At 36.0% G+C, this 13613-nt stretch overlaps 1 protein-coding gene across 1 annotated transcript; it reads right to left on the reverse strand.

Annotated features, from left to right (window-relative positions):
* Positions 1–395: 395 nt before the first annotated feature.
* On the reverse strand, positions 396–4552 carry LOC108465087 (putative glycosyltransferase 7). Its single transcript, XM_017765397.2, has 2 exons — positions 2887–4552; positions 396–664 (listed from the first exon to the last, which is right to left on the reverse strand). The coding sequence occupies exon 1, from the start codon at positions 4280–4282 to the stop codon at positions 2912–2914; it is 1371 nt and encodes a 456-aa protein (XP_017620886.1). The 5' UTR covers positions 4283–4552; the 3' UTR covers positions 396–664; positions 2887–2911.
* Positions 4553–13613: the final 9061 nt, after the last annotated feature.

Consider the following 13613-nt stretch of genomic DNA (forward strand, 5'->3'; position numbering starts at 1 on the left):
TGTGTGTAAGAGCTTAATTTCTCTTGCTTTTTTGTTGCAGATACTCAGAGAGAATATGGAAATGACCTCACATTTACAACCGTTAAGGCAAGAGTATGATAATTTTAGTGATTTGGCTGTCATTTTTTTGTAACGGAGTGTGGTATTTTGCAGGGAGGAGGTCACACGGCTCCGGAGTTCAATCCGAAGGAATGTTTTGCAATGTTCAGTCAATGGATATCCATACAACCTTTATGATAAATTGCTACATCTTAATTCCTCAGGATCTGTCTCAGCAGCACTTTTGGGTTTTCTTATGCTTTTCAAATCTGTATTCATGCATGTGATGAAAGCAAAAACAATGGAAGTTTCATGCTACAAAAAAACTAACAATAATAAGCTGATATTGGACCAAATTATATTGCTATAATCAAGGTCTTTATATAAACATTCACGGCACTTTCTGCAAGACCTGAAGAGCAATTAAAGGCTAATAATCACATCCAAAGCAAAGTAAGGCATGTCCAAAAATATGTGACAAAATTAACAAACTTCTGCTGGATGGGATTTAACAACAACATTTCTCCATTTCAACCGCACCTCTTATAAAGTAGAAAGGATGAGCAGAGCCCTGGCATGAATGCTGCTAAATTCGCGCATTGCTTCACTCTAGCTATTCTCTTCTCTGATTAACAAAACAAATTTCATCAACTTCAGCTATGTTAAAATATCTTCAACTCCTAAACTTAATGCTATAGAATATATGATGTACATGTTCTTTCTTTTACCATTGTTGCATTCTAACAAAAGCACAGAAAAACAAAAAAATACCATTCTCCTTGCAAATGTATTTCAATACATACAAGAATAAGGCATAGCTAAATTCAATTTTAACATCAAAAAGAGATTAAAGACCTACCACCTATATTTTAAGAAAAATCTAAAAGTCTGGTAATATTTATCCGAAGATAGAGTTAGAGTGAAAGATAACGATTTCCAATTTCAAGAAAGGTAAATTATTAAAATAGTCATTTTTATTTATCTCAAGGTACATTTTAGTCACTTTTGTTTGAAATGTTACGTTTTAGTCACTTACGTTATCGTATTGTAACATTTTAGTCATTAATCCGTTAATTGCCATTAACAGTATAACAGTAATCTGACGTAACACGTTAAATTTTCATTTTAAACAAAAATTTTAGGTTAAATTATATACTTAGTTTTTATATTTTTTTCATTTTGAGTAATTTAATTTTTTTCCTTTTATGCTTTTTAACTTTCTTTTTTTCTTTTCATTCTCTTCGTGTCTCCTCTATTTTCCTCTCTTCTCTATTCTTTTAATATAATTTTTTATATTTTCTATTTATTAAAACTAGTCCCTATATTTTTATTTTGGTATTAGGTATTTCTCGTACGTTCTGTTTAATCTTTCTTTTGATTAGTTTTTATTATGTGTTTAGCTTAGGGTAACAATTTTGTACTGATTTTCAATGAAAACCCATAATAAAGATTTTTCTTTTAATCTTTTTTGCTTATTATAGACAATTGTGAACTGGGATTTCTAATATTTTACAATTATTGTTGAAGCCATACAAAAGATCCAAAAATGGATTATTGTGGTGATTTTATAGAATTGCTTGGACATGATATTTCAATAAAGATTCTCATGATACTGGTTATTCCTTCTTATCTCATTAGAGTTAGCTTGGTTTCTAGTTCTTGGCACCAATTTGGTAAGCAAATCAATATCTTTGGTAGAATTTAACTTTGTGTTCTATTATATATCGAAGAAGAATCGTTATTGATTAATTCAATAGGATCGATTTTATTCATCTTGCAATGATAAAAATGGTCTCTGGGTCTACACATAGTATATAATCAAATATATTTGGATTTAACAAATAAAGAAATAGAAAGAAAAAATTAAATTATTAAAAAAATAAAAGTATAGGGACCAATTTTAACAAATGGAAAACATAAAAAACTAGTTAAAAGAAATAGAGAAGGAGAAAATATTAGGAGAAGTAGAAGAGAATAGAAAATAAAAAAATTTAAAAGACCATAAAAAAAGAATTACGAAAAAATATAGAGACCAATTATATAATTTAACCTAAAATTTTATTTGAAATGATAATTTAATAAACCACGTCAACTTATCATTACACTGTTAATGGCAATTAAAGGCTTAATAACTAAAATGTTACAACTCGATAACGTAAGTGACTAAAGCTTAATATTTCAAATATAAATGACTAAAATATAATATGAGGCAAACAAAAATGAATATTTTGATAGTTCACCCTAAATCATAGTTTCAAAATCAAAATTATAAACCTATTCTCTGTTGCAAATCCAATTAAAGTTGGAATAATGTTGATATTAGTCCTAATATATCAAAAGAAATAATTAAAAAAGAACCCTAGTAATAAATGTGCATAAATATGAGTAGTTGATATTGAACCCAAGTAGTTCCAACATAGAAATTCTACCTAATTTAAAATAATTTTTTAGAAGGCCTATCCTCACTTACTTAACTAAGCTTAAGAACCATTTGAAAATGAGTTCAACTAGAGAATTTATTTGCCCAAGGGGAAGGGAATGATCCGAAGTCCCTTTCATGCTTGCAAAAAGCGTCATTGTTTTGCCAAGAAAAGATTTAAATACTACCGGAAAACCATTAAATAAAAACCAGCCTTTTAAGCCTCTAATATCCCCACCTACCAAACACCAACATCTAGTAGCAATTTTTGATAGTTGGGGTTACTCAACAACAACATCATTATCCTTCAATATCATGCATTACTTCAACAAAGCAAAGCCCTCCCTCCCCAGTCCCCACCACCCAAAATTAAAATAATTTAAAAGCCAACACTTTTGTACATGGAATAAGATGATGAAAAACCATACCTTTTTGTATGTTTTGTATTGGTTTTCACCATGGACCCTCATCCGCAGGGTAATCAAACGGAATTTCAGTAACAGTGGAGGAATCATGTAGATCCGAGTGCACAAACCCATACTTGCGCAACACCTGATTATCAGCAAAGTTCAAAGCTTTGACCATCCCATTCCAACAAGACTCCCCAGCATACATCTGATTATGGTCGCCACTACAAGGCTGACAACCCGTGAAATGAGTGATCAATGGTCTCCTCCAACTCCCTTTCCCATTCCCAGCTTCCTTCAGGAATTCTTCCCTAAAAGCTGCATATTGCTCACTCACTTTCTCAGCATGTCTCCTCCTTAACTTTGGCGCCCCTCTCTCAATCTCCAAGTACCTCTCCGTTGTGTTCTCGTACCCTCCAACAATCTCAACCCAATACCCTTCAAAATAAAACTCTCCTTCCAAATAAATATGATCATAATATTTCTCTTTTTCTGTATAAAGCAAGTAAACCATAGCCGACTGATCATCTGATTCAGGGAAAAGCTTATCTTTGAACGTTGATCGTTGAATCTGACCCCACTTCTCATAATCTTTACTCATTGGACCCATGCTAGACCAAGTGTTAATCAAATCCATAGACCATTGGCAATTCCTAATCAGAAAAACCCCAGCATTTAAACTGGTCCAACTTTTCTTCTCATAAATCAACTTAGGCCAACCATGAACAACCAAGTTATGGTTTTTGTACCTTTCTAAGGGTAACTTAAACTCCATGTCTGTAAACAAGGCGTCCGAGTCAACCCACCAGATCCACTCAGCTTCAGGGTGAGCCAACATGGCTGCTTTAACCACAGGTAACTTTGCCCAATAGGAACCCATTTTGGGGTGCAATAACAAGTTATTGTAAAAAATATCGTAGCCATGGATTCTACAGTAATCAACCTTGTTCTTAAAGAAACGCAAGAGTAAATGATCACCAATGGGATTCTTACATGGCTTGGGTTGGGACCCAGTTACAAGAACGATTCTTTCACGTGCTCCGGCGGCGAAAGAAGGATGTTGCTTCAACCACTCTGCTCGTTTTTTATCCCAATCTTTCACCGGCTTTTCAAGGGAGTAACTCATCTCCGGGTCGTCGTAAAAGGTGGGGTTTTTGGGATCGGATTTTAAGTTAACTCCGAACCCACTTTCCGAGCAATCGACTGGATTCATGTTCAACTTGGAGGGTGGGTCGGTTACAGTGGGTTCAAAGTTTGGTGTTGGAGTGAAAAAAGACCAAAACGACGCTACTAATAAAAGAGCTAAAAATGCAACACCAAAGACAAGAAAGGCATCGGGAAGACACCAAAACGACCGGTTCCGAGGTTTCGCCATGGGAGAAGAAGATTGAGGATGAGAAAACTCAGGACACACCATTTCCTGAAAGAAAGAAAACTGGGTTTTGAGGTTTCTGTGTTTCCTAAGGTTTTTAAAACGGGATGCCCTCCAATTTTGGTTATGCAATTAAAGAAGACTGGGGACACTGTTTTTAATTACTGTGTAGTTGTATTAAAAGTTAAGGGCGTCGGTTTGGGTGCGCCAGGGATGCTAAAATGCGCGGGATAGAACGGAGGTGAAAAACAATTAAAACGACACATGGCAGTTTGGCTCGTGAAATTGGTGCCGACAGTTTAAATTGTATTCTGGGAAGGACTTATCATCCGTTATTTCCGTTTAAATTGTGTGTTGAGTTTTGTACTTACTGAAACTTCAACAGTGGAAAGATTTTTAGTCAAAAAGTATTTTCCAAAATAAATTAATGATTACTGTTAAATTATTAAAATGTGAATGGCGGAGCAAACTTTAAAGATGGGATGCACGTGATTCGAGAAAGCTTTTATTTTGCATGTTCCTTTGTAAAAAGGATCTGATTGAAGATGGACCCAAGTCAAATGAAATACTTGATATTTGGTGGTTTTTTCTTTTTGAAAAAAAATCGTATTATTTTGCCAATGCTCAATTCATAAAATAAATAAATAACGAAAAATAGCCTTGATTTAAGGGTTGAATTGCTAGGTGGTGCTGTATATCTAAGAATTATTGGCAAATTATAAATGATTTAGTCATATTCTCTTTGTATGCAAAGATTTAAAATACGTGGCAGATAGATAAGTTAAACCGAAACCCACTGTGAAATTGGTTTTTGTCACGTATTTTATTGTGAAATTGGAATGTGAGGAAAGCATTTTCCTTCTAGTTGGAAAACGTTAGTGGTACACAAATTTCCAATACAGAGAGAGAGAGAGAGGGGGAAGCTAGAATAGATGAGCTACCTGCAGACACAGTGACGGTTCAGAGCATTGACAATGGGCCGCCATCATGTGAGTCTCTGACACATGGCCCCGTATATACATGGAGCTTAAACTTTGGTTTCAAAATTTTTCAAGATTTTGCACCCCCTCCCCACCAGCAAGCTCCTGTGGCTCTGATGGTGGCCTAGATCATTTGTTTGGTATGCTTCAGATCTTGGATTTGCCTCTCAACAAAAGCATGTTCTTGTTTTTTCTTCTTGTTTTGCCATGCTGCTGCTCATGCATCAGCAAAATCAACATCTCACATATTTTACAATGTCAATTTGACATTTTGCTCTTAATTAGTTTTTTTTAGTCAATGCATTTTGTTGATGCACTGAATCAACGGTTAAATTCTTTAGGAGAAAAAACCAGAAGCAAAGAGGAAGAACAAGGACCCCCCTTTGGGACATCTGTCGACTTTTATTAAATCGATATGCGGTCACATAGAACAACACACTTTGATGAAAATGCCAACCAAAAGGCTATAAAGTTCAACCTTGATCTCATTGATGAGGTTAAGGAAGCAGCAGAAATGAAGAACACAGTATGCGCTCAACAAATAGCTCGCTACTACAATTTCAAGGTAAAAAACATGTAACGCCCCCATACCCAAGACCGTCGTCGGAGTCGAGCACAATGTGTTAACGGACTTAATTCATTAATTAAATAGCTCAAACAATTTATTTTAGAATTTCCAGACAAGCAGGCTAACTGCGTCACAGTCGCTAAAAAATTCATATCTCGAGTTACAAAACTCGAAATCTAATTCTGTAAATTTTCCCTGAAACTAGACTCACATATATACTTACTAAATTTTTTCTAGAATTTTTTATCAGACCAATTAGTACAGTTTATTAGTTAAAGTCTCCCCTATTTCAGGGTTCGACTACTCTGACCCCTGTGTATTACGAATCAGATATCTCCCTGTAAAGAGTTTCAATGACTATGAAGTTTGTTTCTCATAAAACTAGACTCAATAAGTATTTCATAAATGTAATATAAAACTCCTAATTGTTTTTTTATAATTTATGGTGAATTTTTAAAGTCATAACAGGGGATTCAGAGATCGCTATGACCCTGTTCCACCAAAACTTAAATATCTCATAAAATATTACTCATTTACCTGTTTCGTTTCTTCTATATGAAAATAGACTCATCAAGATTCGATTCCATAACTTATTCATCATTTAATTCCATTTCTACTATTTTTAGTGATTTTTAAAATTCACGTCACTGCTGCTGTCTGATTCTATTTTGTGGCAAATTTTACCTTTCCAAGGATTTTTATGGTTTAGTTAAGACATAAAGCATACATGTTATCATATATAAACTTGATTAGCCATTCCAATAGCTAATCATTCTCAAAAATTTCTATTCCATCCATGGGCCATATCATAAGATTATACACACAAAATGATTGAAATGCTATACATGCCATATTTCTAAAAGTTACAAGTCATTATACCGTGATTGTCCAGTGATAGTGTGAGCGTGCCTCCGACCGTCCCGATCTCCAAATTGACTTGTCAAAACTACAAAGAATGAAAAGGAGGGAGTAAGCATAGATGCTTAGTAAGTCCACATGCAAATAACAAATAACTTAACAAAGCAATTATACCAACCAACATTAGCATAATATCACCAAAACATATATCACATTTCTATTCATCATTCATCATCTTATCATATTATTGTTGTCGTATCAAGTCTCAACCCGAGGGTTAAGTACATACCTGTCCAAAGTGCCCATTCCACAACACTTACCTATACGTCACTTGCATCTTGAGTATTCTTCCATTTCACTAGAATTTTACCCGTTGAACACATCGAAATATAACTCGGATACATGGAAAGTTTGCATGTAAGTGCCACATATGTAGTCAAGATACCATGTAACCCGCCCATAAGTGAACTCGGACTCAACTCAACGAGCTTGGGCATTCGCATCCATAAGTGAACTTGGACTCAACTCAACGAGCTCGGATGCCTAGTTACATCTCACGAACTCGGACTCAACTCAACGAGCTCGGACATTTGCATCCATAAGTGAACTCGGACTCGACTCAACGAGCTCGGATGCCCAAATATCCTAATCTATTCCTAAGGTTCAACGGGACTTTCCTCGTTCATACTCCTTTACCATTCTCCTTGGAATACTAATAACTATACTTCGGTAGTCTTTCACATTTTTCACATAATTCATAAAATTTTTACATGTTGTCCAACAATGAGCACAAAGCATAAAATTGCATGATAACAATCATAATATCGTATAAATAGCATTAAATGATTTAAAATAACGGTTATATTACAATATTTACATATGAACTTACCTCGATACAAAATGAGAATAGTCGAACCTATTCCTCGTAAACTTTATTTTTCCCTTGATCTCGACTTGAATCTCTTTTCTCTTGATCTATAATACCAAATTAATTTATTTAATACACACATTCATCAAAACAGCCCCTAGTACAAACTTTGGAAAAATTACCATTTTGCCCCTAAACTTTCACATATTTACACTTTTGCCCCAAGGCTCGTAAATTAAACCTCATCCTATTTTCTTATGTTTTATGACATGCTGATCATTTTTCCCTTCTATAGCAACATCAAATTCACACTCTAACATGTACTTATGAATATTAGGTATTTTTACCGATTATATCATTTTACTCGTTTTTACGAAAAATCATTTAGCAAAAGTTGTTTAACACAATCTCAAACATCATATTCTACCATAAAACATCAAAATTCATAAATATCCGATTGTAACTCGATTTCTATTGGTTAAATCACATGTGAAGGATCCGAACAATACAGACGTAACATAGATACATGGAATACATCATGAATCTTCTCTAATTCCGGCGGTAATGCTAACCGATACGCTACTGGGCCAATTCTTTCAATTACCTCATATGGTCCGATGAAACGTGGAATCAACTTGCCTTTCCGACCGAATCTAAGAACTTTATTCCACGGAGACACTTTTAAAAACACTTTATCACCAACTTGAAACTCGATCTCTTTTCGCTTCAAATCTGCGTAAGATTTTTGCCTATCCGAAGCAGCTTTCAAACAGTCTCGAATCACTTTCACTTTTTCTTCAGTTTTCTTGATTAAATCAACTTCGTAAATCTGGTTTTCTTTGAGTTTGGTCCAATACAGCGGTTTCCGGCACTTGCGACCATACAACGCTTCATAAGGTGCCATTTTCAAACTCATCTGATAACTGTTATTGTAAGCAAATTCCACCAACGGTAAGTACCTTTCCCAACTTCCTTGGAACTCCAACACGCAACATCTGAGCATGTCTTCAAGAATCTAAATTACTCTCTCTGATTGTCCATCAGTCTGTGGATGGAAGGCAGTGCTGAAATTTAACTTCGTACCTAATGCTTCTTGCAGCTTTTGCCAAAATCGCGAAGTAAACCTCAGATCTCTATCCGAAATAATTGACAAGGGTACTCTGTGAAGTCTAACAATCTCACTGATATATAATTTAGCCAATTTATCAAGAGAATAATCAGTGCATACCGGAATAAAATGGGCTGATTTAGTCAATCTGTCGACTATCACCCAGACGACATCTTTCTTCTTCGGAGTTAACGGCAATCCTGATACAAAATCCATAGTAATTCGATCCCATTTCCATTCGGGAATCATGATAGGCTGAAGTAGACCCGAAGGCACCTGATGTTAGCTTTTACTTGCTGACAAACCAAGCATCGTGTTACAAACTCGAAAATATCTCTTTTCATTCCGTTCCACCAATACATTTTCTTCAAGTCATTGTACATCTTTGTACTACCCGGATGCATAGATAAACAACCATTGTGCCCTTCATGCAAGATCCTCCGAATCAACTCATTATTTTTCGGTACACAAATCCGATCTTTAAACATCAGACAACCATCAGAGCCGATTCAAGTCCGATCTCAGATTCCGCCTCACATTGTTTTCTTTTAGCTTGTAATTCTTTATCACTTCTCTGAGCTTCATAAATCTCTTGTAAAAATATCGGTCTTGCCTTTAACTCTGCTAGAATCGAACCATCATCAGATACCATCAACCGAGTATCCATAGCTCTCAAAGCAAATAACGACTTTCTACTCAAGGTATCGGCAACCACATTTGCTTTCCCGGGATGATAGTCAATCACAAGCTCGTAATCTTTCAATAATTCTAACCACCTCCACTATCTCAAATTCAAGTCTTTTTGTGTCATCAAGTACTTGAGACTTTTATGATCCGTATATACTCAGCACTTTTCTCCGTACAGATAATGTCGCCAAATCTTCAAAGCAAATACTACAACATCTAGCTCCAAATCATGAGTTGGATAGTTCTTTTCGTGAGATTTTAACTGCCTCGAAGCATAAGCCACAACCTTTCCCTCTTGCATAAGTACACATCCCAAGCCATTTAGAGAGGCATCACTATACACTACAAATTCTTTACCTGGCTCGGGTTGTACCAACACCAGTGCTTCAGTCAGTAACTTCTTCAATTTCTCAAAACTCTGTTGGCATTCTTCTGTCCACTCGAATTTAACATCCTTTCGGAGTAGTCTGGTCATAGGAGTAGCAATCGTAGAGAATCCACTTACAAATCGTAAGTAATAACCAGCCAAACCCAAGAAACTTCTGACCTCAGTCACGTTCTTCGGCGGCTTCCACTCAACAATAGCTGAAATCTTACTGGGATCAACCCGTATACCATCACCTGAAACAATATGACCTAAGAATCCAAATTCTCGAAGCCAAAACTCACTTTTACTAAACTTGGCATACTTATCTCTCAGAATTTGCAAGACTATCCTCAAGTGCTCAGCATGTTCTGCCTCATTCTTCGAATAAATCAAGATATCGTCAATCAATACCATAACAAACTTGTCTAAAAATAGCCAGAATATTCGATTCATCAAATCCATAAACACAGCAGGAGCATTTGTCAACCCGAATGGCATAACTAAGAATTCATAATGGTCGTACCTTGTCTAAAAGTAGTTTTAGGCACATCTGATTCTTTCACCTGCAACTGGTAGTACCCAGACCTCAAATCGATTTTTGAAAACCATGTCGCTCCTTTCAACTGATCAAACAAGTCGTCAATTCTCGGCAACGGATACTTGTTCTTGACTGTCACCTTATTCAACTGTCGATAGTCTACACATAATCTCATAGAACCATCCTTCTTTTTCACAAATAATACGGGAGCACCCCAAGGCGAGAAACTCGGTCTCACAAAGCCTTTATCTGCCAAATCTTGCAACTGTGTCTTTAATTCTTTCAACTCTGTTGGTACCATTCTATACGGAACAATCGAGATCAGAGTCATTCCCGGTATCAGCTCAATACCAAATTCTCAATACCAAATTCTACTTCTTTGACAGAAGGCAAACCCGGCAACTCCTCTGGAAATACATCCGCAAATTCACACACAATCAGTACTGATTCAACTTTCTTCTCAGATTCTTTTATATTCAATACATATGCCAAATAAGCTTCATAACCTTATTCTCAAATATCTTTGAGCCGACATCGAAATAATCACACTAAACAATGATTCTGATTCGTCTGATTCAACCCTCAGAATTTCACCATTTTCACATTTTAATTCGATAACCTTTTGTTTACAATTCACTATAGCATCATGCAATGTCAACCAATCCATACCCAAAATAACATCAAATTCATCAAACGGAAACAACATCAAGTCGGTTGAAAAGTAATGACCCCTAATCATCAAAGGACATTTCTTGCATACTTTATCAACTATGATACATTTGCCTAACGGGTTCGATACTTTAACCATAAATTCCATAGACTCAACAAGTATGTTCATATTAGACACCAATTTCATGCACACATAAAAATGAGTAGAACCAGGGTTGATCAAAGCAAAAACATTAATATCATAAAGAGAGAAAGTACCGATAATCATGTCAGGAGACGAAGCATCTTCACGCGCCCTTATGGCATAAGCTCTAGCCGAAGCTCTAGCTTCAGATTTCGGCATTGATTCTCTAACTACATTCTTGCTGCTTGCCTCATTCCTCGTATTTCTCGAAGATCTTCCTTTCGAAACAGTACCACTTGGCTTTGTACTCTGAAATTTTTCTTTCTCGATCCTCTCTAGACAATCTCTAATAAAATGATCCGGAGACCCACACTGGTAACATTCATTAGTTCTACAAGGACCAAAGTGACTTCTACCACATCGTTGGCACTCGGGTCTAGCAATTCTCGAATTTCCCACACTAGCCACCGAAGTAGTCTGAGATCTGGAACCCACATTTTTCTTCTAACGATCCCCATATGAATGTCCCGCTGATGCCTGAGAACGAGAATACATATCTCTAGACTTTCTAGACTGCGGTGGGAGTGTACTGCTCATCAGTCTTTTCTTCCAATTTCTTGTCTCAGCCTCTGTCTTTTTCTTCTCTTTAATTAGTTCTTTAGCCTTGCAAGCCCGATCAACAAGTACCACAAATTCTTTCAACTCAAGAACACCCACAAATACCTTGATGTCTTCATTAAGTCCACCTTCAAATCGTCTACACATTTTAACCTCTGAAGGGATATATTCTCGAGCATACTTGCTCAATCGAACGAACTTTCCTTCATACTCGGTAACTGTCATGTTTCCTTGCTTCAACTTGAGAAACTCTTTACGCTTCTGGTCTACAAATCTTTCGTTGATGTATTTCTTCCGAAATTCTTCTTGAAAGAATTCTCAAGTCACCTTCTCTTTCGGCACCACTGAAATTAATGTCTTCCACCAATGATAAGCCGAATCCCTCAGCAATGATATAGCACACTTCAAGCACTCTTCAGGTGTACAAGATAACTCATCAAATACCTGAATAGAATTTTTGAGCCAAAATTTTGCTTTTTCAGTGTCATCATCAACATTTGCCCTGAATTCTTCGGCCCCTTGCTTGCGGATTCGGTCAACCGGAGATCTATGGAATTTCATCAGATCCATACCTGAAGGCATCTGGGGTATAGGTTGAGAAATCAGGGGTGGTGGGGGAGGTTGTTGAGCAGTCGGGTTCGTACGAACGAACTCTGTATACCAAGCATTCATCATTTGGAGAAAGGCTTCCCGAGCCCTTTCTCCTCCTCCTTGGCCAATAGTAAGAGGTCGATTTTCAGTCGGCACTGCCCTTTCAGTAGGAGCTGGCGCATTGCTCTCTACATCATCAACCACAGTTGGATCGAGATCCATTTACTATAAAAAAAATCATTTAAAAAGGTCAGGAGTCGTCACATTGTCACAATATATAATATGGCATGTATAGCAAAATCCGTACTTACACCATGTTAGTCCGAGAACTGACTAAATCTACTCTGATACTACCAAATTTAATGCCCCCGTACCCGAGACCATCGCCAGAGTCGAGCACGAGGTGTTAACGGACTTAATTCATTAATTAAACAGCTCAAACAATATATTTTAGAATTTCCAAACAAGTTGGCAAACTGCATCATAGTTGCTAAAAAATCCATATCTCGAGTTACGAAACTCAAAATCCAATTACATAAATTTTTCCTGAAACTAGACTCATATATCTACTTACTAATTTTTTTATAGAATTTTTGATTAGGCAAATTAGTACAGTTTATTAGTTAAATTCTCCCCTATTTCAGGGTTTGGCTACTCTGACCCCTGTGTATTACGAATCATACACCCTTTAAAGAGTTTTAATGACTATGACGTTTGTTTCTCATACAACTAGACTCAATAGGTATTTCATAAATGTAAGGTGAAACTCCTAATTGTTTTTTTACAATTTATGGTGAATTTTTAAAGTCATAATAGGGGATTTAGAGATCGCTCTGACCCTGTTCCACCAAAACTTAAATATCTCATAAAATATAACTCATTTATCTGTTTCGTTTCTTCCATATGAAAATAGACTCACCAAAATTCGATCCCATAACTTATTCATCATTTAATTCCATTTCTACTATTTTTAGTGATTTTTAAAATTCACATCACTGCTGCTGTCTGATTCTGTTTTGTGGCAAATTTTACCTTTCCAAGGATTTTCATGGTTTAGTTAAGACATAAAGCATACATGTTATCATATATAAACTTGATTAGCCATTCCAATAGCTAATCATTCTCAAACATTTCCATTCCATCCATGGGCCATATCGTAAGATTATACACACAAAATGATTGAAATGCTATACATGCCATATTTCTAAAAATTACAAGTCATTATACCGTGATTGTCCAGTGATAGTGTGAGCGTGCCTCCGACCGTCCCGATCTCCAAATTGACTTGTCAAAACTACAAAGAATGAAAAGGAGGGAGTAAGCATAGATGCTTAGTAAGTCCACATGCAAATAACAAATAACTTAACAAAGCAATTATACCAACCAACATTAGCATAATA

This window comes from Gossypium arboreum, chromosome 12 (assembly GCF_025698485.1).
Source record: "Gossypium arboreum isolate Shixiya-1 chromosome 12, ASM2569848v2, whole genome shotgun sequence".
Classification (NCBI taxonomy): domain Eukaryota; kingdom Viridiplantae; phylum Streptophyta; class Magnoliopsida; order Malvales; family Malvaceae; genus Gossypium; species Gossypium arboreum.

Bases quoted from the DNA above. Each gene is read 5' to 3' on its own strand.
- LOC108465087 (XM_017765397.2), bottom strand. From the start codon at position 4,282: ATGGTGTGTCCTGAGTTTTCTCATCCTCAATCTTCTTCTCCCATGGCG.